This window comes from Lactuca sativa, chromosome 5, assembly GCF_002870075.4.
Source record: "Lactuca sativa cultivar Salinas chromosome 5, Lsat_Salinas_v11, whole genome shotgun sequence".
Classification (NCBI taxonomy): domain Eukaryota; kingdom Viridiplantae; phylum Streptophyta; class Magnoliopsida; order Asterales; family Asteraceae; genus Lactuca; species Lactuca sativa.
In genome coordinates, this window is record NC_056627.2 from 303042711 (window position 1) to 303069705 (window position 26995).

The following is a 26995-nucleotide window of genomic DNA, read 5'->3' on the forward strand; positions in this document are numbered from 1 at the left end:
GTCTATGTGTTATGGCAATGCAGGTGGGACCGTTGGGTCAAGGTATTGGATATGGAGTTATAAGATTAAGTGGGTGGTCAGTGTGCGACGTAGAGGGGTTTAGAGGCTGGGTAGCCTTGTTATTTGGACTCTTGAGAACCTAGTGGTTGGACCAAGTGTGAGGCTGGTAGTCTCAACGATGGTTTGGGAACCTTTATATCCTAATCTAGTGAGGGATTTTCGTGAATCAAAAGTTATAGGGTGAAATGCAAGTGCAGAAATTTATTTGCCAGCCACCACAGTCTGGGTTTATTTGTTAGGTGGATGAAGCAAACGACAATAATTTGTTGATAATATGTAACTTAGCTCGATCGAAGAAGAAGCTTCAAAGCAAAAAACTGCACTTGAGTATAACATTATTGTTGGATTAGGTGTCTAAGCCCATGACTATAATTGGGATGTAGCTGACCCGATAATAGCATGGTCATTTTGGGTTGCCTTCACACTGGTGACTAGACATGATGATTGTTGAGGAGAGAGGCTGATTTATTGTTAAGAATAATAAATTGGGGCATAAATATGATTTATTAATATATTATATGAATAATATATTAATTTGGAATCATATTATTAATTAGTATTTAATCAGAAATTAATTTGGAATTAATTTTGGGATTAAAGGAACTGATTAAAAGTACATGGGCTGTTTTATAATTATTTGATAGTTGAGGCTTTGGGCCAATGGATCACCTTATTAGGCAAGGGCCGAAAATCCTAGAAGGCTCTAGGAGTTTTCATCCAAGGCTAACAGCTCGTTCCCGAGTTGAACTTAACGAGAGAAAGGAAAGGAAATGGGTGGAAATGAGAAGAAAATGAAAAAAAATTGGTGTTCCCGAGTTTCATTAAAAGGAAGGAAGTGTAGAGAAATGGAAGGATCACTTTCCCTCCTATCTTTCCTTCCGATTTGGGAGGATTTGGAAGGAAAGAAGAAAATGATTAATTTTCCTTCCACTTCTCTCCAACTCGGGAACACAAAAGAAAATTTTGTTTTCCTTTCCTTTCTCTTCTTTTTCTCTCGTGACTTTCTTTTCTCTTCTTTTCTTTTCTTTTGATAAACTCGGGAACGGGGCGTAAAGGATAGGAGATCCATGGACTTGCTTAGGCCCTAAGCTAAGGGATTAGAGTTTCCACCCTGAAACCCTAGTTGGCCTCAAGTATAAATTGACCCCCTTAGGCACTAGAATTCGTCCAACCTTGGAGAAACCCTAGTAGAGCTGAATTTTGGAGCTTGTTACCCTCCTTCTTCTTTCTCTTATTCATCCTCTCACTTAAGTGTGTCTGTGAGCCATTAGAGGTACTACATTTGTGGTACTTGTTCTCAAGAGCAAAGGAACTTCAAGATTTAGTTGTTATTACTATATAGCAACAAAAGGTATGTATTCTATTTTTTGAATTGTGAATTTTCGGAAATAGTAGATCAATGATAGGTTTCTTTTTGTGTTCATATGTTACCTGTCTAATAGAGAAAACATAGATCCAAATTAGGGTTGCATGCACACATATGATTGTTTGTATAAAACCCATCAAATACTTTGTAGTAGGATTTGCTTTTTTGGTGTTGTTGTCTATAAGTTGTAAGATAAATGTCCATCAGCTAACTTTATGTAGCACTTATCAGTTAATCTATGTAAAATGTAATGTATGCTATTATTTGTAATGGTTTATGTTTCCATGTATGGTAATGTATTGTGCTAACTTTTTAGTATTATTCTGTATAAGTTGTAATCATTTTTTTTTCTGATTTTGTTCGACTATACAACACATGATGTTTACAAATAAAAAAAAAGTCAAAAATGGCAGACAGGAACATTGCGTTGAGTAATCGAAACACAAACCTGAATTCTGGAATATCAAATATTGATTACTTCAAATAGAAATTAGACTTAGGGAAGGGAAATTCTAACATGGATAAGCTCCCTACCATACATTTTAAGCTACAAAACACACTTCATCCGAGATTAGAAAATAATTAAAAATGATGTTAATTCTTCATAACATTCCAAGAATCAACATGGACAAACTTCGTACCAGGAGATTCCAAATGAAATAGATCCATAGCCGTCCAAAAAATTATCTGTTAATCCTCATTTGGACGTGCATTTTCGATCTCACTATGAATTCTATGAAAGTACTTCACATGTCGTTTCACTTGTAACGTTTTTAATTTTACATCTTTTTTTGTACGGTAATAACCTCGACCCATTTCATAATGAAAAAAGTGAAAGACGCGCCTCCAAAAAGAACCAATACGACATTGTGGGGGACCATGTGGATAAGCTTCTTCTATGATGGTAATCCAAACACGTATCAAAATGCTTTCTTCTTGGGTGTTCCCATGTTAGTGGTACAATAGGGTCCATCTTTTATGATACAAACTAATGTCATATTACAAGTTTTTTATATAGACAAGTATAGATTCTTATAGGTCGCATATAGTACATGCTATTCTGTGAAATCTTACACAAAAACACATCAAAGGTATCTAGTTTACTGTTCGAAATAAATACAAATACTACATCCTATGGATAAATGGTCACAAGAGTATAAGACAATGCTACTTGTATAAATTAATTCAACAATCCAAACATGTTAGGTTTGTTAAACTACAAAACAATACTCATTAAAATACAATTACTTCACACTAACATAATTAGATTACTAAACATAGGTAAACCGAAAACTCTTACATTTTTTTTTCTACCAACCACTAATAAAAGACATACATAGAGATTTATTACCTTAAAATTACCTCAACAAACAAGCACATTATTAAAATATTACTCATCTTCTTCCCACATCGGAAACTCGTATGGATACACTTTTTTCATAACATTGACTTCCTTTTTTTATTTTCTCCAAATTGTACCCACGAAGTGCTAATTCATTCTTTAGCTTTCGAACAATTTATTTACCATAGCGGATCAAACTCTCAGTATATTATATTTATTGCCTAGTAGTTATGATCCAATTCCTTTTACGGTCAATGTCCTCCCAATAGTTGTCCAGAAGGTTTCGTTGGAAAGCAAAATCCTTATAAGCCTTATCCACATCAGTTTCTCTTTGTAACAACACTTTTTCATTTCCTCATCCATCTTCTCCCCTAATATAGGAAGATCGACGTGGGGAGGGGGATTGGTTGACGCGTTATGGGCAATTGACTCAGAAGGCTTATTGGTGGATGTAGATGGCCAATTAAAATTTGTCAAGATCGTTTTCATCTCCTATGATCTTTCTGTCATTTTCACCATCCAAATTTTTTTATTGTTTCGTTGATTTATGAATTGAAAACACATTTACATATATATGAAATTAGATAATAGTCAACGGCTAGAAGACAATAGTAAAAACCTATAAAAAAACTAGTCAATCGCATAAAATAGTAGTTAAAATCTAGTAGGCAGTAGTCAAAAACTTATAAAAAAATAGTCAAATAATAATCATGTGTCGAATATTCAAGTGTACGATAAGACTACACATGAAGGAGTAGTCAATGACTAGTAGACAGTAGTTAAACCCCATAAAAATGTAGTCAAATTACAATAATGTCTTGGCAAATCACTGTACGATATGACAACACATAATATAGTACTCAAAGGCTATTTGACAGTAGTCAAAGCTATAAAAAAGTATATAAATTGTCAATTATATATAGAGACTTATATGTATGGGTCTAAAATTTAAAAATCATATAATACTCGTTATTCTATAACCATCATACACACACAATCATGTCTACCTCTCAAGAAAAATGATGGTTGATGCCGCAAGAGAAGCGATTGCAACTATTAATAAAATTAAGAAGAATAAATCAAGAGCGAGATTAAAGGTATCGAAGAAGATAGGAAACGGTTGGATGACTTACAAGCTGATATTTGGTCTAATATGAGGTCGGTTCAAGACAAAGAACGCGACATAAAAACTACAAGGGTTTGGGTATGAGATGCCATAGAGTATGCCAACAAATAAGAGGTTAAAATGAAAAAAGTTCTAAAAAGCATACAAAAATATAAGGATTGGGTGCTTCAAGAAAAAACTAAATATCCAACTGATTTTCTGAATTTTTAAATTTAATCATTTTTTATTAATCAACTAGTAAGTTTATGTATTATTTATGAGTTTGTATATGTAATGTGCTTTATATATTTATTTGCTTGTTTGTTATGATTAATCTATGTAATATGTATTATTCTCTTGTTAGTTTGTGATGTAATAATGCTTAATGTTTAATAGTAGTTTACATCATATTAGGGGACATTTTATTAACATAAACTAAAATAGAACGTCACCATATTGAGACTGTCTTCACTGTTTTAAAAACCGGTTTAACTCGGTTTTGAAAACCCGTCTGATTCGATTTGATCTAGAAAATTGGCATAAAACAACTTGTTGTTTAACCACCCATCCTCAGTATCCGGTTCAAACCGATTTTTAAAACATTGGTTAAATAAGAGGTTGATGATGACCGACTTTGACCTGTTAAACCTTCAAAATGGTAGAAATGAACAAAAGCTTGCAAATAAATAAGGAAAAAATTAAAAACTAATAAGATAAAACGTGGTTATTTTATTTTCTTCCATCAATTACCTCTACCTACTTTATGTAAATAAGTTCAAAAATAGAAAACATGGTAAACCTTCAAAATGGTAGAAATGAACAAAAGCTTGCAAATAAATAAGGAAAAAAATTAAAAACTAATAAGATAAAACGAGGTTATTTTATTTTCTTCCATCAATTACCTCTACTTACTTTATGTAAATAAGTTCAAAAATAGAAAACATAGTAAACTCTGGAAAGGGGCGTTCCGAGAATCGAACTCGGGACCTCTCGCACCCAAAGCGAGAATCATACCACTAGACCAAACGCCCGACATATCGGTTTCCCTGATTTAACTTTTATATTTAATAAAAAAAGATCCAATTACTTCCCTCGTGGTCCTATATAAAGTCGCACACGCACAGTCGCCTACAGACATTTCTTCTATTTCCCGCGTTTGTAAACATTTCCCGCTTCTCGTCAAAACCCTAATTTGCGAAAAATGGGGACGAAGCACCACTCCTCCGATCCCGTGTCCGATCCCAAAAAGCGTAGAAAGGTCGGATTCTCCAAAGTCGGTGAGTTTTCAGGTTCTCTGTCATGCTGATTACTTCGATTCATCTCTGTTTTCACTGATTTCGTTCACTTTGTTTTCATGTAGATGAAGGGGTTGAACCTAACGATTGCATCAAAATCTACATGGGTATGCATCAAAAATCCTTAACAGCACTATAATTACTTAATTATGTTCATTTTTTTAGAACCGAGTTCCTGATTCGCCTGCTTGCTGAGCGACATCTTTCTGCCTCCGTATATTTGTTGCTTTTTTAGAGCGTGTCGTCTAGGGTTTCTTCGAAATGTACTCAAAATTGGTTAGCTTTTAGTACGCACAGACAGTTCCTCTAATTTTCATTTAGCAAATTAATATTGTTTTGAGCTGTAAAATTGTTCCTCTGATCTCATGGTTTTGTTTTATCACTATATGTTTTTATTTGGTAATGGATGGAAGAGTAAGATCATGTGTAAATTGAGAGCTACGTGTGGGCTAATGCAATACTTGTTTCTGTATAAGATTTAAACATGTTTTCATACCTTTCAACTCTGCATGATATCTTCGTAGCCCTAATGAAATCTTGTTATTTTGTCTCTGAATAAATGAATTTCAGTTTCTCGACAAGAGGAAGTGGGCTCACCAGAAAGCTTCCCTGTTGAACCTGTTGATCTAGGCCCCTTTTTTGAAGAAGATGGAAACATATACGGCTATCAAGGGTTGAAGGTGTTATCTTTAATCAACCTTAATCTTTGTATTGTAAAAAAACCTGTTGAACCTGTGAATCCATCTGTTGTAAAAAAACTGTACTTTTGTTTGTAAAAGTTTATCAGTCACCGTGTAATCTTTGTAAAGAACATTAAACAATGCAGATCACCATTTGGATTAGCAGCATATCATTTCAAGCATATGCAGATATTTCTTTCGAGAGCACCTCTGATGTAAGTTTATCTGCTGTATAATATAGTTTTTAAAAGGGCTAGATGCAAGAATAACAACATAGTTTCATATGTTTGTTTATCATAGCATTGTACTTTGAAAAATCTTTCTAAGTATAGCAATATTATCCATTTATAAAGCAGCTTTTATTGTTTTAATTGGGCATATGTTTCAATGTACAAATAAAAGTACAATACTATAAAAAACAGCTGAATGGATGTACATTCCTATTTCTTGCATTTAACCTTTTTTGAAATGTTAAATTGCATATTAACATGTAAGTCTGACTTTTTCTCTTTTGAATGGTTGATATTGTATTGCTCATAAAGGCTGGGAAAGGAATCACAGATCTTAACTCTTCTCTTCAGGTGATCATTGAGTAATCACTTTTTCCCCTTTGTTCTTTTTTATTTATGATTGCACAATGCTAATCTTTTCAAAAAAAATTTCCTTGCAGAACATTTTTGCAGATAATCTTGTTGAGACAAAAGATGACTTCCTCAAAACATTTTCCACAGAGAGTAATTATATCAAGTATGATCCAGAACATTTTCCTCAAAAAATTGCATCATGTTACATGTATTTCTCTATTGATGATTTGATTCTTGATGGTTTTCCATTTACAGATCTATGATTTCAGAGGGAAAAACAATTCAGCAAATTGTCCCATCTTCATATAACAACGAATCAAATGGGACTTTGAAAGCAGATTGCTCTGAGCTTGAGGTGATTTTTACACTTTTATCTTTTTTCCATTTTAGAAGTCTTGTTGATTTAATTTGTTTATTTTTTTATCAGGTTGTTCATGTTGAGGGCACATCTATGGGCCTTCTTTATTGTAGATTGGTGCCACTTGTTCTTCTTCTTGTTGATGGTAATGTTTAATTGTTCTTTCTTTTTTTATTGAAAGATTTAAACTCCAGTTTTCTATTTTAATTTTCTTTTTTATGTATTATCAGGTAGCAATCCAATTGATGTGACTGATCCTGATTGGGAGGTTTATCTTTTAGTTGAAAAGAAAAATGATGAATCACAGAAGCTTCTTGGTTTTGCAGCTCTTTATCGTTTTTTTCATTACCCTAATAGCAAGAGGTTAAGACTTGGCCAGGTATGTTGTTCGATATAGTAATTACAAAAATACCCTTTCTGAATATCTCTTGGATTCATCGATTACAGATATTGGTGCTCCCTCCATATCAACGCAAAGGGTACGGAGGTCATTTGTTTGAAGCAATCACACACATGGCAGTTTCAGACAACGTGTATGACCTCTCAATCGAAGAGCCTCTTGACTCATTACAACATGTAAGATCATGTGTTGATGTCCCACGCTTGCTTGCACTCCAAGCAATCCAGCCGTCACTAGACTCAGCTGCCTTGCGTCTCAAGCAAGAAAATCTCACAAAGCGGACCCAAATTACCAAATTAACCCCGCCGTCATCTGTGATTGAAGAAGCGAGAAAAACTCTTAAAATCAACAAGAAACAGTTTCTACAGTGTTGGGAGATTTTGCTTTATGTAAAACTGGACCCTGTTGAGAAGTATATGGAGAATTTTAGGAGTGTTGTGTTGGACAGGATTAGGGCTGATGTCATCGGGAAGGATACGGGTGGGGTCGGGAAGCGGGTGATTGAGGTTCCGACTGAGTATGATGAGGAGGTGTCGTTTGTGATGTTTAGGACAACAGGTGGTGGTGATGAGGGGAAGGAGGTGGAGATGGAGGAACAGGATTTGAGTAAACAAGAAGAGCAGCTTCAGAAGCTGGTTGATGAAAGGATTCAAGCTATTAAGTTGGTTGCTCAAAAAGTATGTGTCAAGAGCTCTTGAATGTTATAGAAATTTGTAGTAAGAAGCATATTAAAATGACGATTTTCTTCATCTGTTTTGGGGGTGTTTGGACGTTTTGAGGTATTTGTAATTTCTGTTGAGTTTGTAGATTTATAAACTTTTCAGAATATGGCTTTGCCTATATTTTGGCATTTATTTAGTTGAATGTTTTGATCTTTGTAACATGGTTAGGTTATGGTTTCTGAATTCCTCTCCTATTAAGTTGGTAGGATTTATAAAACCTTTAAACAAAGGTTTCTCTTAGAATCCCAGAGTATGAAATCCTTTTTTAAAAATTGTGTATTATTTATTTTCTAATTTAGAAACTCTTTTTCTTTGATGACAACACTTACAATTAACCCTTTTATCTTTGTCAATTAAAGACATTGTACTATAATTTTTTTGTGCAGGCTTTTAGAAAAAGAGTAAAATAAAATAAGCTTAATAAATGCTTTTACAATATCATAATAAACTAATGCAAATATTTTTTTTTCTATATAGCAATCTATAATACCGCATAAGCTTATAAAAGCTTTTACAAAAAGAGGAAAATAAAATCATAAGCTAATCCGACATGAACACCCTCTTGATACATCATTCTATTTCTCCCTTTCTCTATCGAACAAAGTAAACAAGATAACCCTCAAAGATATTATATTATATTATTATGACAACAAAATGGTGAATATTACACATGAGAAGATGAATGTTTGACTAGATCTTATGTACACTATAACCTTCATCCTCTGCTGTCAAACTTGGACTCCAGTTTTCAAATTCAGATCCACCAAAAACCATCTGCTTGATTCCAACATGGCTGTAAATAATAATACCACAAACAAAAAAAAAAAACATCAACAATTACCTCAAAAATCCAGCTTAAAACATTTCGGATCATTTTCTTTGATCCATGTTTTCATTAAAACAGTATTGAAGATAGAATCTTTAAACTTACTCAGAGCTTATCTGTGTCATTGCATTTATCAATATGTCCAACAACAAAGGCTCACTTGTACCAATATCCACCCTGCAACATTTCATCATGACATCAAGAACCCATGCATTTTTTTATTTATTTAAGAGGTTTCAAGAAATCCAACATAGAGATATACAAAATGTAAAAAAATGTGAAGATTATGTTTTTGTATAGGCTTTTACCATATACGTGCAACATTGTCTTGAATCTCAAGGTCGCTAATGTTATAAAATGTCGTGGGTTCAATGTTTGCTCCTAAAATATCATCATAACTCGGTCTTTTATCTGTAATAGATTGTGATAACTGCAAAAAAAAAAAAAAAAACATACATGACAATGACAGGATTTTAACTCAGTTTGATGTTTATTTATTTATTTAAATAAATTATCAATTAAAAAAGGAAATATGTGAAGTTTCTAGTAATTACTTGCATATTCATAGAATTGCATCCACCAAGGCGTCCAACAATATGCCATGAACGAATCGTCTGCAATTACAATTTACAACACATCAAATATTTCGATTTCTACATCTCTTTTTGCAGCCCTACTTGTATATATATACAATAATACAAATATTTATATTATTTTTTATTTGAATGGTTTTGTGTGAAAGAAAGTAACTTACATCGCAAATCATCCTAATGTCTTTCTCCAATGGAGCATGGTAGAACTCAATCCATATATACGAGTTGTTGAAGTCAAATCTGAAATAGTTTGCTTCAAAATATTAAATTAACATAAAACTATGCTTAAAAGTATTTTAATGATACCATGAAGACGTTCATGGAGCATTCTTTATTCTCCATTTTGTGGGTCCCATCTTCATATCAGGATGGAATTAAGTCATGTCCTCATTAAGTCAAAAAGAAAAACATTCAGACATTCTATGATGCTTACTTGTTAAAAGTCACTCTCATGGGTGTGGCTGAACCGGTTTTGCGCTGCAGTATCTTGTCTCTTTTCTTCTTCATCCTCTCTTCTATCTGACATTTCAACAAACAGTTGGTATACATCCTCATTTGAAAACTACTGCATTCTTAATTCAATGTTCTGAAATTGCAAACTAAAAACAGAAACTTTAATTTGTGCTACAGGATGTAATGTAACGAGTTAAATTTTTGGTCAAGCTTATCTTTTCAAAAGTAACATTGTAACAAGGTAGCAAGCAGTAAATTTTAACGAAATTGAGCTTCCCGTGAACATAATCTTAATAGTCTCAGAAAATGATAATATCTTCTTAGAGAATTCAAGCCTCCCAGCAATTTAAAGCTGTAATTTTGCTTACTTTAGACCTTGCTTTAGCTGGATCGTCAAGAGAATCTCCCAAAATTTCAGCAAATTCAGGATCCTTATCATAATCCATTCCTTCTTCTCCTTCTCCTTTAAACGGGCCCTTTGGAGAAAATTCATCCTCTACTTTATCCCAATCAATATCAATCAAATCATTATCATCATGGTCTTCATCTTCACCTTCTGCTTCGAGTTCTCTAATTTGTGTCAGCAAATCCGTGGACTTTGGTGGTCGGTTCTCACCAGCTTTAACCAAATATTTACATGGTTTGCGACTAGAGCGTAATTTAATGGAAGTAAAAAGGTTTGGAGATGAATTAATATGGTTCAATTGGGTAAACGTCGAACTGAAGATAAGGGGGAGTTGTATTGTGCTTAACTGTAGTACATTCATCGTGAGTGATTTGGGGTTTAGGGTTTATCGGTGTTCAGACTTCAAACAGCAATCAAATTCCCGAAGAACATTTGGAAGAGCCGTAGAGCCACTGTTCATGGGCTTATTGGGCTCGCATGTCCTTTGGGTTGGGTCAGATAAATCAGGTCAAAGACCATGTACGAATTCACAATTTCACATGGATATAAAATCAGAATTTTATTTATTTATTTATTTATTTATTGTTTTGGGTTTCTTTTAATTGTATATAGAAATTGATTTTTCCTCGAACAGTCGAACTTAGTTCGTTTTATAATCAGTTTTTGACAAAAATATTTTGGGGGCATTTGGTACGAGGTTAGAGCGTTCTCCGACCCAACATAAATGGCGTGTTTGGCATACAGCATTTGAGAGCTTTTGACTTTTAACTTTTAAGAAAACGTTAGTAAAAAAAAGTTTTATTCGGCGACAGGACCGTTTAGCTTTTAGCCTAAACAAAACGCTCTAAAATCAAAAGCTACATATAGTAGTTTTCAACAAATCACTTCAAAATCAAACGCTACCCACTATCACGTCCAAATTTATACAAAATGGCCCTTTATACTAAAATCTATTTTATAATATTTCAATCCAATAATAAACTTAAACTATAACATAGTATTGGTGATAACATGAAACATATTTATCAGCGTTATATTTAGTGTTAAAATTTTGATAGTACATATTATTTCAAAAAGTTTGAACTTACATACTTTTAGTTTATTTTTTATATAATATAATTATAATTTATGTTTAATATTTTTACTTATGTTATTATATTTAATAAGTTCAAAGGCAATACAAGATTTATATAAAAGTATCACTACATCCTCTCTAACAAATGAAGGTTTTTTTGCCACTTGTCAAATTCTCAAGAGTTTTGCCACATGTAATTTTGTGATAATTTTACAATTATTATTTTCCCCTTGTCATTTTTCTAGAATTTCTATTTTTTAAAATAAAATTTCATATAAGGAAAGAGAATCATTCTATTAATTTGATAATAAAGTTTCATAAATGCTCTAAAGAAGATTTGATTTTTTTTATAAATGTTTTAAAAGATTACATTATGATATGTAAAATTATTAATTTATAAAATATTTAATATTTAAATATTGATATTACATTTTTATTTTTAATAAACCAATGTAATACACGGGTCTCACAACTAGTTCTTTATATGTATAAAATATTATTTATATGTATAAAAACGGGTTGTTTTAATAAAACGAAAAAATATTTATATATGAATCATGAATAAGTAATTATGATTATAGATTTTTAATAATATAATTTATATTATGCTGATAAAAAACTATGGATCTAATTTGTAAAATCTTAATAAATATAAGAGTTGTTTTGTAAAATTATATAAACTATATAGATATGAATATACCTGAAATATTCTTTTTATTGTTAAGAATTTTGTAATGGTAGAGGTCGTAAAAACTGACATAATACGAAACCTAACACAAAATAAACGAGTTTGGATAAGATATTTCAATCTGTTTAATTAAACTGGTTGACACAACACGACACGACAACAAAACGGGTAAAGTTAGGGTTGAAAATTCCAACTTGAATATGACTTGAAAATGAACTGTTTATATGTAAGCTTTATGAATATTTTAAATAAACTAGAAAGACAAAAAACCAAACCAATATGTAAATGAAAACTTTTGGATTGACTCATTTTGTAACGCAGAATACACTTAGCCGTCTCAGTCAAGACTTTCATTTTCAGTTGTTTTTGTTATCGCCAAAATTACACAATCCCCTCAATCATTCCCTCCTTCTCATTCTAACTCATGTTCATTCCGTTTTGCTCTCTAAACTTATTATAAATTTAGCCATTCCACCTCCCAACTACTACATTTCATTTTCACCTATCCAAATAATACTCTTTCAACGTGTTTAATGTTTCAACCTCACATGCCACAACAGATTTTAAGGTATACCCCTGATCCGAAACCATACACGATCTCGACACGAAAATAAACAGGTTGACACAAGTTAATTAAAAGGGCGGGTTAGGGTCAAGCTCTCTCAACTCATTTATTGTTTTGACACGACACGAACTAAATACGACACGACACGTTTTCCAGGTCTATGTAATGATTTGGGGATGTTTAGTGTTAATACTATATTTTACACTATAAATACTGGTTTTAGTGTAACGATAATGTTATGAGTTGGAGACGGTCTAACTAGGGTAGGAAAGTAATGAACCATTCAAAGAGAATGGTTACTTGTGTGTTTGAGCCTTCGTATATATGTCTAATGGTTGGGGAGTGAAATTTCACACAAGAGGTGTAAAAACTGAAATTTTTGAAAATTATGATGTAGAATGTTATTTTGATGCCAAGGGCATTTTGGTCCATTTGGTGATATTTGAATTTGTAGAATGATATTGTATGTACTATATGCGTTCATCTTATGTTTTGAAGTTGTAAGAATATGTTATTATGATTATGAACGAAATGGAATTGATAGATGTAAGTTTGGTGTTGAATAACATTACAAAAGAAATGGAATGGTTGTTTCCAACCTCACCACGATGTGGTGAAAAGTGCACCACGACGTAGTGACAAAGCAGTGATTTGTATTATGATTGTGAACGAAATGGAATTGATAGATGTAAGTTTGGTGTTGAATAACATTACAAAAGAAATGGAATGGTTGTTTCCAACCTCACCACGATGTGGTGAAGAGTGCACCACGACGTAGTGACAAAGCAGTGATTTGAAGACTATAGGTTTTTTTGATCATTTTAATATCCTTTTTCTTATCCGGACTTTATATTAGCTAGTTGTTTGTTCGAAACTTAGAGCCTTGATTATGGAAGATACATGTTATATATCACAGGATTTGAATGAGAGAATGTTGGTGTGAAAAGTTTTTCACGGGAGATGACAAAAGAGGATTGTAATGTTCGTTAATTTTTATCATATGAATGATATTTAATTTGACTTATATGCACATCTACATATATAGTCTTGTTTTGTTCATTGTAGGTTGTATTTAAAGATTTAGTTCAAGGAGAGTTGTAAATTGAGGGTTAAATCTAGTGGATTTAGATCTAGATCATTTTTTATATTTTCCTTTAGGGGTGAACATATTAACCGCAAAACCTAACCAAAACAAAGTAACCGAAATAACTGAACCATTACTAAAAAAGGTGGTGCAGTTTCTATTTTTGATTAACCAAATACATATGGTTCGGTTATGGTTTTCATCAAAAATCAAATCACTAAAAACCGAACCGAACAAATAATATTAATAAATGTTTTAATATAATATAATACTAAATGTGGTATGTAGTTACATTTGGAATTGAAAATTTAAAAGATAATTATTTGAAACTAGTTTATAACCCGTGGGAATGCCGGTTACAAAATTAAACTTTCATAGTAAAAATTCAAAATTATTAATAAATTATTTTAAATAAATTATTAACTAAGATATATTTTTTTAGTTATATAAAATTATAATAATTTATTTAAATAAATACGTGAAATTACGCCACCTTATAATATGTATTAATTTAATTTTAATTTAATATAATTAGAGTGAGAAATTTAAAATTTTAATTTTGAAATGGACAATCAGTAGGTTAACAAGTGACATAATATTAATTAGGAGGCCTAATAGGACAAATGAAAAAAGGAAAATAAACATATTCTTTTATTAGAATACTAGTTTATAACCCGTGATAACCACGATTATAAAATTAATTAAATTTTCATAGTAAAAATTCAAAATTATTAATCAATTATTTTAAATTAATTATTAATTAAGAGATATTTTTTTAGTTATATAAAATTATAATCGTTGATTTAAATAAATATGTGACTTTATAATTTGTATTAATTTTATTTTAATTTTTATTCTAATGTTATTAATTTAATATAATTAAAGTGGGAAATTTAAACTTTAAAATTTAAATGAAGAATCAATAGGTTGACAATTGACATGACATTAATTATGAGGCCTAATAAGGTAACACATGACAAAAGGATAATTAACATATTCTTTTATTATAATAGGGAGATGAAGATGAAGATGAAAATTAAATGAGATACCTAATCTTCTATCATATCAATAAGGTTATAAACATTGAATTGTTCACTTTTTTATAATAATGTACTTTATGTTTCTCGGTTTTTATAACAAAGTATTTTTATTTTTATCTCATTTTTGATAATTATGATTAACCAATATTAACCATTAACAAAAAAAAAAAACGTTAACCAAAACCAATATCAACTAATACCAATGGCTCCAAAATGCATTAACCACTTATAATGACTATGGTTCGATTTTAAGTTAAAGACCGAACCAAATCAAACCACCCATAGACACCCCTACTTTCCCTACAATAATCGAATGCAAGCTTTACAACTAAGATCTGAAGGAGAAAATGTTGGGGTGAAAAGCTTTTCATGGGAGATGACAAAAAGGCTTAGAATGTTCCTTTTTATCATGTCAATGATATTTCATTTGACTTATATGCACATCTACATGTATAGTCTTGTTTAATTCATTTGTAGGTTGTATTTAAAGATTTAGTTCGAGGAGAGTTGTGAGTTGAGAGTTAAATTTAGTAGATTTAGAACTAGATCATTTTTTTGTACTTTCCATACAACAATCGAATGCAAGCTTTAAAACCAAAATTATATTTTGTCGATTACATTGTTTTTAGTTTCTGTTTGTCAAATCAAGGTTTTATGTCCTCGAAGATTTGATAGGATTTCTTCACAATAAATCGAAATCCCCAATGAGTGTTGAATTTAAGGAAGTACGAAAGCATAATCTTGATGAAGAGTTTACTATGATTCGAGGTGGTGATTTATTTATGTCAGTTCAAGTATAATATAAAACTTAAAATAGAAAGTAATTGAAAAAAAACATAAACTATAAACAAAATTATTAGGAAGTTAGTAACCTTATTTTCTGAAATTGGTTGTTATTTGTTACAAAAAATGTTCATTACGAGATATGATTCAAGGAATAATGATTTTGTTCCCATTATGCATTCTTACACCACATATGTTTCAATCGATATTGGAATTTCAACTCAAAATAAAAGTCTCTCATTCCAAGATAAGTAAAATATAATATTTTCTTAAACTAACAGTATTTTTTTGTACATATGTCACATTAATTTAACAAATTAAGAATCATTATGTGAAAAGTCTATTGATTTGTAGTAGCTAAAAGTGAGTTGAGGAGGCATGAGAGTTTCACATGTACATGGAATAAGAAAAATGACATCTATTATAATCCATTTCACTCATTATATGATGACAATTAAAATATATTGAACAATCAACTCAAAATATGAAACTTTTTAAGAAAAACATCCTAATTTAAATGAAAAATGTTTCCTTAAAAAAAGTTAGCACAATTTGATCTCCAGTGAACAATTGGTAACAAAACACATTTTTATGACTAATTTATATATATAACCTTTATTAATATCTAACATGTATAATAGGAGATGCTCTAAGCTTAATGAGTTATTTCAATTAAGTGAGGAAATCCATGTTATTAAGGATTCGAGTGTCGTCTTAGATATGAGTGAAATTCGTGAATAGTTTTAAAACTCGTCGTTATAAAAGATTTTTTACTGAGGATTGAAGTGGGCAAATGCTGATTAAAACCGGTTTTGATTAGAAAAATGTTTTTTTTTTTCACCGGTTCGGTTAAAACCTAACTGGATTTGGTTGAATTTTTTGAAGTAAATATGTGGTAAAAAAAATTCTGTTAAAAACCGGTTCAATAACAAAAAAAAAAAAACAATAAAAAAAGTTGGTTTCATATTTTTATTAAAACATATTTCTAACCAATAGTTCCATTTTTAAGCTAGAGAGATTTTGGAAAAAGAAAAAACAAACCGTCATTTTTAACCTTGGAGAGTTTTGGAAGAAAATGATCATCATTTAGAAAAGAGTAAATTACACGAATGGTGTTATAGTTTGGTCCCTAACTTATTTTTTTAATGAAGAAGGTTCATACTGTTTGTTTTTGTTACGCGTTTGGTCAATATCTTACCCAAAAATATTATTTTGCCATTGATTTTTTAATTTATTTAAATAAACACACACCAACCCCACCCTTCACGTTACCTTACTTACCCTACCATTTTTTCTTATTTAAATAATACTCCCTTCGTCTAGCCCTGTCGAAAATACCCGATACCCGAATTACCCGCCCGTCTTTTTCGGTTATCGGGTAATACGGGTTGGGTAAATCGGGTATCGGGTAAAATTTTCCGGGTAATCGGGTTACCCGAAATTTTTTCGGGTCGGGTAAAGGGTATACTTTTTGGGTTTCGGGTATACCTGAATTACCCAAATTATTTAGTTTAATTTTTTTTTAGAGCTTGTACTATATAACAGGTATTTGATCACGCTTAAACTAACTATCATTATTGTAAAACATAAATATATTTATTATGACAATACGACACTAACAATATTAAAAGTAATTTTTATATATCATCACGTTCTTTAAAATTTAACTGTTTTCTTGATTATAGTTTTTATTACAACTAACAAACTCATTATCTTGACGAAACTTTAGAACATGGCAAAACTTATGACTACATTTATCTTAAACATTTTAAACTTTTAAATTAAGATCTTTAGGTATTTGTTTTTTTAACATCTTATTAGATTAGATTAAGTCGTTAACAAATTACTTGATATCTCATGTATTATTGAGTAGAAAATCTCAATGTTCAAAGCTTGAGTAACTTCGTTTATGTCTCGTTTGTTTATATAAACAAGACTAATAAAGCACGACTTATTTATTTCATTAAATTTATTTTTAGGTGAAATTAAAAAAAAATCATATATTTCAGGTAATACCCGAATTACCCAAACCCGACCCGATACCCGAATTTAGTTTGGGTAGGGTAACGGGTAATTTTTCTAACATGAAAAACCCGAATTACCCGACCCGAATTACCCGAAACCCGAAAAAATTACCCGTTCAACACCCCTACCTTCGTCCCAATATTATTGTCCACAGACAAAAAACATACAAATTAAGAAAAACATTAATTACCAATAACTTTATATAATAAAATGACAGTTTTGTCCTTACTTTGCATTTAATGTTCCATTAGATGCTTAGTTGGTTAAATAATAATGGGAGTGTATTTTGGTAAAAATGTTATTTATTTTTAGAAGTTGACTATTATTTTGGGACAAACCAAAAAGGAAATATTGACTATAACTTTGGGACGAAATGATTAATATTTTTAGGTAAAACAACGATCAAGTGCGTAACAAAAACAAACAATATGGACCAAACACGTAACAAAAACAAATAATAAGCACCCGAGTTAAAAAAAAAATAAAGGGAAAACTACAATAAAGTCCCTACATATTGGCCTCATAATTGATTTAGTTCCTATATATTTTTTTTTATTCAATTAAGTCCCAAATACCGGTAATTGTATTCAATTTAACCCTTTGACCTGGTCAACAAGTCATCTAACTTTCAAAAATTACATTTTTGGCCCAAATTTCAAAATTTATTACAAATTTGGTCCAAATTTTACACTTTTGGCCCAGATTTTAAATTTTGTTACAAATTTGGTCCAAACTTTACCCTTTTTTACTAAATTTTAGAATTTTATTATGAATTCATCCTAACTTTAGTTTTTTTTACAACTTTTTTTCTCAAAGAATTGTTTCGAATATGTTTTTTCTTTATAAAAATCATATTTATACAAAAAAAACGTATTTTCACTTAAAAATCTTATATTTTCTATATAAAATCTTTTTTAATTTTTTTTTTGTATATGGAATATCTAGTTATAAAAATAAATATTTATTAAGTATATAAATATATACAAATCGGTTTTTATAAAAAAAATGTATACAAAAACGTATTTTACAAAAAAAAAATGAATACAAACACCTATTTTATCTATATATTTTTTTATAAAATCGTGTTTGTTTATATTTTGTTTATCAAAACATGTTTGAATAATATTTTATATAATACATGTTTGTATACATTTTATAAAATGTATACAAACACGATTTTATAAAATATATACAAACACGTCTTATATAAAAAATTATTCAGACACCTTTTTATAAGATGTATACAAACACGATTTTATAAAATCTATACAAATATTTATTTTATAAAAAAATATTTAAACACGTTTTTATAAAAAAAATATAAACGAACACGATTTTATAAAAAAAATATAGATACATACTTATTTTTGTGTGTGTGTGTGTATATATATATATATATATATATATATATATATATATATATATATATATATATATATATATATATATATATATATATATAGGTGATAGGCGTTTGTATATATATATATTTTTTGTAAAATACGTCTTTGTATACATTTTTTTTATAAAAACGGATTAGTTTATATTTATATACTTAATAAATATATATTTTTATAACAAGATATTTCATATACAAAAAGTTTTTAAAAAAACTTTTTATATAGAAATTATAAGATTTTTATGTGAAAATTTGTTTTTTTGTATAAATATGATTTTATAAAGAAAAAACATATTTGAAACAATTTTTTGAGAAAAAAGTTTTAATAAAAATTAAAGTTAGGATGAATTCATAATAAAATTGTAAAATTTGGGCAAAAAAAGTAAATTTTGGACCAAATTTGTAATAAAATTTAAAATATTGGCCAAAAGTGTAAATTTTGGACCAAATTTGTAATAAATTTTGAAACTTGGGCCAAAAATGTATTTTTGAAAGTTGGATGACCTGTTGACCGGCTCAAGGGGTTAAATTGAATACGATTATCGGTATTTGGGACTTAATTGAATAAAAAATATATATAGAGACTAAATCGATTATAAGACCACTATATAGGAACTTTATTGCAGTTTTCCCAAAGATAAATTAGGAAAAAACTTGCAAATTACCCTGAGGATTCGTGTAATTTATTCTTTAAAAAAATAGTTTAAATGTGAATCGACGAAGCCATTGTTTTTTACCATGCAGTAATTTTTGCCTGTTAGGCCGAACAAATTAGGTTGAAGCCCATCGAAGAGAAAATCCGGGTATTCGAATCCTAACTATACAAGGTTGGGTTTTATAATCTTCTCAATTTCTCTCGCTTACAACCAGTTTGGTTCCAAATCTCAAACCCTAGGTGCGTTTCCATCTCTTACACACGCAGTCACAGCTATACGTGTATAGTTCTCAATGCTACCAGCGTAGATTATCTTTTCGTATGTAATTGTAGTTTTACGATGTATTTTTATGGAAATCGCACTGAAAAATGTTATGTGCAGGTGAAGGTAAGGTTTGAGAGAGGTTAACAATGGTGGAGAAGACTAAAGGTAGGAAGGAAGAGGTGGTAACCAGGGAGTACACTATCAACCTCCACAAACGCCTCCATGGATGGTACGTGCTTTCGATTCATCTGTTTTCCATATTCAGATGCTTGATTCCATCGATTTAAAATGTGATTGATTAAAGTAAAAGACGAACAATCATACACAAATGCAACCGTTGATGTTTACATGATCAAATACTGACAGCACATTCAAGAAGAAGGCTCCCAACGCCATTAAAGAAATCAGGAAATTTACACAGAAATCGATGGGGACAACAGATGTGAGAATAGATGTGAAGCTAAACAAGTACGTGTGGAGTAATGGAATCAGAAGCGTTCCTAGAAGAGTTAGAGTGCGTATTGCACGCAAAAGGAATGATGATGAAGATGCAAAGGAAGAACTTTACTCTCTGGTCACTGTTGCAGAGATCCCAGCTGAAGGGCTCAAGGGTCTTGGAACAAAGATCATTGACGATGAAGATTGATTAATGGGATCTTCTTTTTGAGTTTAAAATCAGGAGTTGCTTTTTTTTAGAATTGGTATTTCATTCGGATTATACAACATTTGTTGTTTTACTTGTGATGACTGATGGATGTTATATACTGGGTGTTTGCTGTTTTTTTCTAAGGGGGATATAGTGAAGTTCAAGGGTTTTGAATTATGATGTATATGGTTTTGAATTTCCTTGTTTGTTGATACATTCAACTCAATATCTGAAGATAGCCTAAATCATCCTGAAGACATGTTGTAGTGCATTTGGTGTGTATAACATTGTGACTCGGACTAAAGTCCATGATTTTAGTCAACTGGATGCGAATTAGATACGATCTGTTTTTTTTTAAACACCATTAGTCCATTAGTTTTATTCTTTGCGTACAACATTAATGGATTGGGATTGAATTGCCATAATCACGTACTATAAGGGTGTTTAGCAATGATAACGCATAATATCTATGGTGTAATTTTAGCAATGAGCAAAATAGTAAAAGACATCGATGAGTATGTTTCCCAAAAGACTAAAATGAGAGTTTCAAGTACATGGGATATATCATCCATAAGAAAAGAGGTGTTGGAAATGACGCTACACACACCGGACACAAAGGCATGATGATTAAAGTAAAGGGCAACAAGAAGAGTTTTATGTGACAAGAAGAAGGTGCCACCGGAGCTAAAGGGAACCTTTTATAGAGTGGTAACAATGTCAACTTTGTTGTACGGATGTGAATGTTGGCCGAGTAAGAAAGAATATGAATCGGAGGTCATAACAATAAGAATGTTGAGGTGGGCATGTGGTAAGACTTTGGGTATGATACAACACAACAATTAGTAATTCTTTGGGTGTGACATCGATCATCGAGAAATTAAGGGAAGGAATTAGGAGACTAATGTCGATTATAGTCGATGGGCTAGAGGAGAGGTCTGCCGGAAAGGAAGTGAGAAGATAGCTTGAGGCTAAACTTTAAGAATTTAGTCTTTACGATGATATCTGATAAGATAGTGTGGATACTTATAAAAGAGTAACGGTAAAATTGGTGTGCATAGTTTTATTTTTTTATTTTATTTTTTATTTATTATTTTTTTTTGTGGCCATTTTCACCTACTTACTCTGGTTTTCTATCTACTTTCAACACATGTAGTTAATATATGATTTTGGCCCACTTCTTGTATCTTCTTACACTAATTGTGTATTTATCCATGTTTTACTTGTTGACCTTTGTCCCTCAAGTGATTTATTGAGTTTATCAAATTTTTTTATTGAGATGCACATCACTTTATTATTCATCTCTTGTTAATTGCTTGTATATAGAGATTTTATGCATGGATCTTTATGCATACAAAAAAGTAAATTTATATATTTATATTTATTTATTTATATTTTTTATCGGATGTTATCTACAAAAACAGCCCCATTTATATGGGATTGTGGTAATGTTGTTATTGAGTGTATCTATTATACACATCAATTTTTTGCTTATTAAATTGTTGGATAAATTGTTTCATTTTAACTTATCAACTTGTTATAATTTGGTATGTTTAATAAGCAAATATAAATCTTTGGATAATATTTTTATTAATTTATATTATCAACTTATTGTATTTTGTTATTACACACATTATTCAAACATTTATTTTCTTTAACTCAATGTTCATAAATTTAATAAAAATTCACACAAAGAAAACATAAGTTGTTTTAAATAAGCAATCTCAAGCATTCCTATATATATAAGTAACAAAACATATTCATAAGGTTGTTAACGATATCATAAATTTCCACCGAATCCATTAAAGCACCCAATGAATCTTTATTGACTCCGTCATAGTTTTTCGTCTAATATACTTGATATTTGCATTTTTTAGATTATATCAAACAAAATTATTTTTTATTTAATCATATTAAATAATCTAGATGACGGATTTAAATCAAGAAACGGATACCTTTTAACAATGATAATGTTGATCACATTTTGTTTCTGATGGAAAAATGTTTAGTTAAACAGGTCATGTAACCATTTCGTGGGGATTAAGTAATCACTTTAGGTCAGATGTGTTACTTTCTAATATTAACATGTCCAATTAGGTTGGGGTTTTGTTTGGCGCGCTAATTTTTAGCCATGGCGAACCACATGGATGTTCACTACAGTAGTGTAGGTGAACAAGACCTCTAAAATTTTGGGGTCGAAATTTTTTATAAGCGATATAATTAAGGGTATAAAACATTTAGCCAATTAGGGTAATATGATCGCTTGTGTCTTGTGTCCGCTTGAATTAGAGACAAACACACAACTACACACAATTGAGTGGAAAATAAATAAAACTATTTGTATCCCTCTCATTCTCGGTTCTTAAAACAATGATGAAATGTCTCGAAATTCTTAAATGTTGATTTGGATTGTTAGAGTTAAGCTTGAAGGTTTTCTCGTTCGTAATCTTCAAAAATTTGACGATCACATCATACGCAACCGACAAAAACAAGGGTTCAGCCTCACACATCACACACAACCATCAACGTTCATGTTTCAACAAGACAACAAATTTGTAGAGGTAAGCTTGAAAGTCTTATTTGTTGCTTATTTGTTATTATTATTATTGTTGTTATTGATTGTAAGTTGAATTGTGCTCCTAATTGTTTTTTTAGATGTGGACTATTTGCTTATTGTTTGATTTCATTTATTGATTGTAATTAAAGTTATTATTATAAAAAAACTTGAAGATTATTAAAAGAATCTATTTTTTATATGAATTAGATTATGTAGTGCTTATTTTTATATATTAAATCTAAGGCGTTTGTTTTTTCGAAGCGAAAATGCCAGAAATCTGAGAACCACCTCTGCAACCCTCTGTAGCAGAAGAGGTGGATCAAACGGCTACAACATATAATAAAAAGTTTGTTTATTTTTTAACGTCTACAGAGTGCTGCAATAAGTTAAAGTAAGGTGTGAAGAGATTTGAAGTACATGGTTTATTGTTGCGCCACACAACACACACAACAGTTTTTAAGTTAGAAGTCTTCTGAAAAACAAACAACTGCGAATGGTCAAGTGTTGCGCATGTGCTGCCCGGCGTATCAATAAGTGGTCATAAGTGGTTTTTAAAAAAAAACAAACAACACCTCAGTTACCATTGAAAATGGATGATGTAGATATGTAGTAGGGATGTTATTCGCGTCGGAATCGACCCGAACCGACCCGAACCCGAATAAACCGAAAACCGAATAAGGGTAATTATATGAACCGAAAACCGAATAAGGGTAATTATATGAACCGAAAACCGAACCAAATAAGCAATACGGGTTCGGTTCGGTTCGAGTATTATTTGATTCGGTTCGGTTCCGGCCCGAATAACCCAAATAACATGTACAAGATGATTAAGGAGTCGAATAACCCGAATAACCCAAATAACATTTACAATGTGATAATAAATATTGTATTTTGTATGACTTTTGTAGCTTATGATAAACAAAAAAATAACACGGATTAACTATTCTTGATATATAAAATGTAAAATCCAACCACTACATTCTTAAGATATAGTTATTAAGCAACATATTAAACACTAAACATTAAACATCTAAAACACCCAAAAATCTATCTATAAGTATATAAGTTAAACATTAAACCTTACTTGGGTATTTTGGGTAACGATCGATAGAACACAAGACCAAATAAGCAATCGTGCAAGTGGAAAAAGAATGTGACTTTTCATATTCGGTTCGGTCCTTTTGGACCGAATAAGCCCTTATTCGGGTAACCCGGACCGAATAACCCGAAAACCGAATAAGGCTTATATAGATACCCGAAAACCGAATCGAATTGCTTATTCGGGTCTAATTCGGTTCGGTTCGGTTCGGTTCGGTTCGGGTTTTCGGGCCAAATTCTCATCCCTAATATGTAGTACTTATTTCACAAAGAACTTATAAATGTCAATTTAAGTATATAGGAATGACATTTGTTATTATTATATTATGAAATAAAAGATGCAAGGGATATCATTTTTTTTATATTTTTAAAACATTACTGGTTTGGATGCTTAATTTTAACTATTTGCACATGTTCTAACGAAATATGAAGATCACTCATGTTTTTAGTTTATAATCTAGTCATTATCATCATTATCATTATATACTTATAAAGTTAGCATTTTTTCTTTCACCACATTCATTTGAAACTCCCATTCATTTTTCCTTTCACCACATTCATTTGAAACTCTAATGACTTTTCAATTTCTTTCTAATAATGATTATAAGTTGGTTAATAAGGTAAAATAAATATAAAACCAAAAGTTTAATCATATATAAACTAAATTTCAATATTAAAAGAATATATTTTCTTTTACTTATAAATTTATGTTTTTAACTTTTAAAATATTATACTTAATTTATTAGGTCTAATATGTTGTTGTATGTAAACCATTATCATTTTAAAGCTACAACTTTTGAACAATTTGTATAAAATACCTAAATTATTAATTTAAATATAATCTTACAAGATCAACTTAAATATAAAATTTAGTTCAACTTAAACAACCTAAAGAATATTTAAAAGTGATAAATTGTAGTGTCTTTCTAATAATGATTATAAGTTGGTTAATAAGGTGAAATAAGTATCAAACCTAAAGTGTAATCATAAATAAACAAAATTTCTAATAATGATTATAAGTTGGTCCATAAGAGTTTGAATTTGTCGTAAAACTTTGTTTTTTGACAAATTCACATGGATAGGAACACATACACCATTAAAATCTAAGTGTCATAAGATTTTCTCCTTCATGAAAATGATTGTGAGAAAATGCTTTCACTAAGAGAGATTTTAAGAAGATAGCAATTGTGAAATTGCATTCTCAAATTTGATTATGGTTACGGTATCCCTTTCCATGATTCGAATTGTGAGATTTGGCAATTAGTCTTAATTGTTTAAGACACATATGAGCTATCTTGGATAAAGGTGTATGAGATTAAGAAGCCTTGATAAACGATTATCAAAGCATTAGGTATTAGAAACATGAACTTAAGAAATTCAATAGGTATTGTTTTTCTGTTAGTTAAGCTATTTTATAAATACATGTCAAAGCTAGTGGGAGCATAAGTATTATGTTTATAATAATCATCATGATAGTGGGAGCATAAATGTTATGATTGTATGATTATTAAGGCAAGTATTGCAAGTCAGCAATATTAATTATAGAAAACAAGAGTTATATTTTGCAAAGTAGTAAGGATGTAAAGTTGTTTTGCTATAATTAAGGGAGAGAATATTGTACTTCGTTTCAAAAATCTAAAGCTTAGATTGAGAAATTTTAATAAATTTAGTCAAAGGATATATAGTGCGTTCTTAAATTTCGATTATGATTACGACATTCCTCTTCATAATTCGAATTATGAGAACGTAGCACATAAAATATTATGGCAGAAGATTGATAAAGTATTAAATCTTCATGTAAGACATTGTGCATCGTGTCCAATACGCTTCGGGTATAGGATTGATTGCGAATGCTATAGTATTTGACCATTCTAAAATTTTCCAAATGTCTAGCGCATTTAGAGGGAAAAAGGACAAGAATCGGTTTTGACTAAGATAATTAAACAACTATCAAAGGACAATCCAAGGTTTGCCGAGGATTGGTTGCTTATGAGTAATTGGAAGTATGATATTGGATGGAGCATATCGACTTTATTATGAATAGATAAGATTTTATTAAGAATGAGTTGTCATATGGAAAATATGGAAACGTTTCCATATTGGGAGTTGGATATTGAGAATCTATGTCTAGATTAGAAACTTTTATGCAAAAGGATGTTCAAAGGAATGTACTTTGAGTGAAAGACATCACATCTATGGAATTGTCTTGTAACAATTTCCAATAGAGAGCTTTGTAATTCATTGGCAATAGTCATTGTGACTTTAGTGCAGTGATATTATAAAAGGATCATTGCATAAAATGTTAGAATATAACATATTCTATAAGTAGTAAGAATTTGATATTCTTACACTGGTGATAGGAATTGGGAATTGTGAAATGAGTATGATCTATTTCACAAAGTAAGAACCATAAGAAAACATTGTGTGCATGCTAAGAGCATGGGACAAGTGTGGTAATAATTCAAGTAAAAGGTTGATTACTCGAAACGACAAATAATGAGTAATCAATATTGTGATAAATAAAAGGTGTTTTATTTATACTCAAAGGTTTGAGGCCATATGTGATCAGTATTATTCTTGTGTTTCACTTTGCATGTTTTGACTTCCTGGATAATTTAATTGGTTAAGAACAGTCAAATTATTCAAACGGGCCACAGTCGATCATATGTTGGAAGTAGATATGAATGAAGACTATCGTGAATTGGTGTGTGGATTGTCTAAAGTGTATTAGACATAAGCAATTGTTTGCTGCAACGTTCATGAGTGCTTATGAATATGATTTGAGCATTGAATTAAACCCACGCTCACTTGGATCACTTCATGGATTTTATCACGAGTGATTGGTGAGACGATAACATCTTATATTCTTGAAACCGAGATGTGTGAGTTGTATCTTGCGAGTCGGTTGCACGTTGATAATATGTAAAC

At 30.6% G+C, this 26995-nt stretch overlaps 3 protein-coding genes and 1 non-coding gene across 6 annotated transcripts; 2 read left to right on the forward strand and 2 right to left on the reverse strand.

Annotated features, from left to right (window-relative positions):
* Nucleotides 1-4832: 4832 nt before the first annotated feature.
* Nucleotides 4833-4904, reverse strand: TRNAP-UGG (transfer RNA proline (anticodon UGG)). The gene has a single exon. It is a non-coding gene; the product is annotated as a tRNA-Pro (tRNA).
* Nucleotides 4905-4996: 92 nt separating this feature from the next.
* LOC111892549 (histone acetyltransferase type B catalytic subunit) lies at nucleotides 4997-8064 on the forward strand. Its single transcript, XM_023888601.2, has 10 exons — nucleotides 4997-5150; nucleotides 5234-5275; nucleotides 5739-5848; nucleotides 5995-6063; nucleotides 6391-6429; nucleotides 6519-6595; nucleotides 6688-6787; nucleotides 6860-6935; nucleotides 7021-7169; nucleotides 7238-8064. The coding sequence occupies exons 1-10, from the start codon at nucleotides 5075-5077 to the stop codon at nucleotides 7886-7888; spliced, it is 1389 nt and encodes a 462-aa protein (XP_023744369.1). The 5' UTR covers nucleotides 4997-5074; the 3' UTR covers nucleotides 7889-8064.
* Nucleotides 8065-8350: 286 nt separating this feature from the next.
* Nucleotides 8351-10605, reverse strand: LOC111892606 (uncharacterized). Its single transcript, XM_023888660.3, has 7 exons — nucleotides 10153-10605; nucleotides 9765-9850; nucleotides 9493-9571; nucleotides 9293-9352; nucleotides 9047-9168; nucleotides 8844-8915; nucleotides 8351-8705 (listed from the first exon to the last, which is right to left on the reverse strand). The coding sequence occupies exons 1-7, from the start codon at nucleotides 10549-10551 to the stop codon at nucleotides 8603-8605; spliced, it is 921 nt and encodes a 306-aa protein (XP_023744428.1). The 5' UTR covers nucleotides 10552-10605; the 3' UTR covers nucleotides 8351-8602.
* Nucleotides 10606-19610: 9005 nt separating this feature from the next.
* On the forward strand, nucleotides 19611-20670 carry LOC111892619 (60S ribosomal protein L31). 3 transcript variants are annotated; one of them, XM_023888672.2, is made up of 3 exons: nucleotides 19611-19744; nucleotides 19887-19998; nucleotides 20136-20670. In XM_023888672.2, exons 2-3 carry the CDS (start codon nucleotides 19916-19918, stop codon nucleotides 20413-20415), a joined length of 363 nt encoding a protein of 120 aa, XP_023744440.1. In that variant the 5' UTR covers nucleotides 19611-19744; nucleotides 19887-19915; the 3' UTR covers nucleotides 20416-20670. The 3 variants fall into 3 exon arrangements, with proteins under 3 accessions (XP_023744440.1, XP_042751355.1, XP_023744441.1); XM_042895421.2 differs by having other exon boundaries at nucleotides 19666-19785; XM_023888673.3 differs by having other exon boundaries at nucleotides 19673-19823.
* The last annotated feature ends 6325 nt before the right edge of the window (nucleotides 20671-26995 follow it).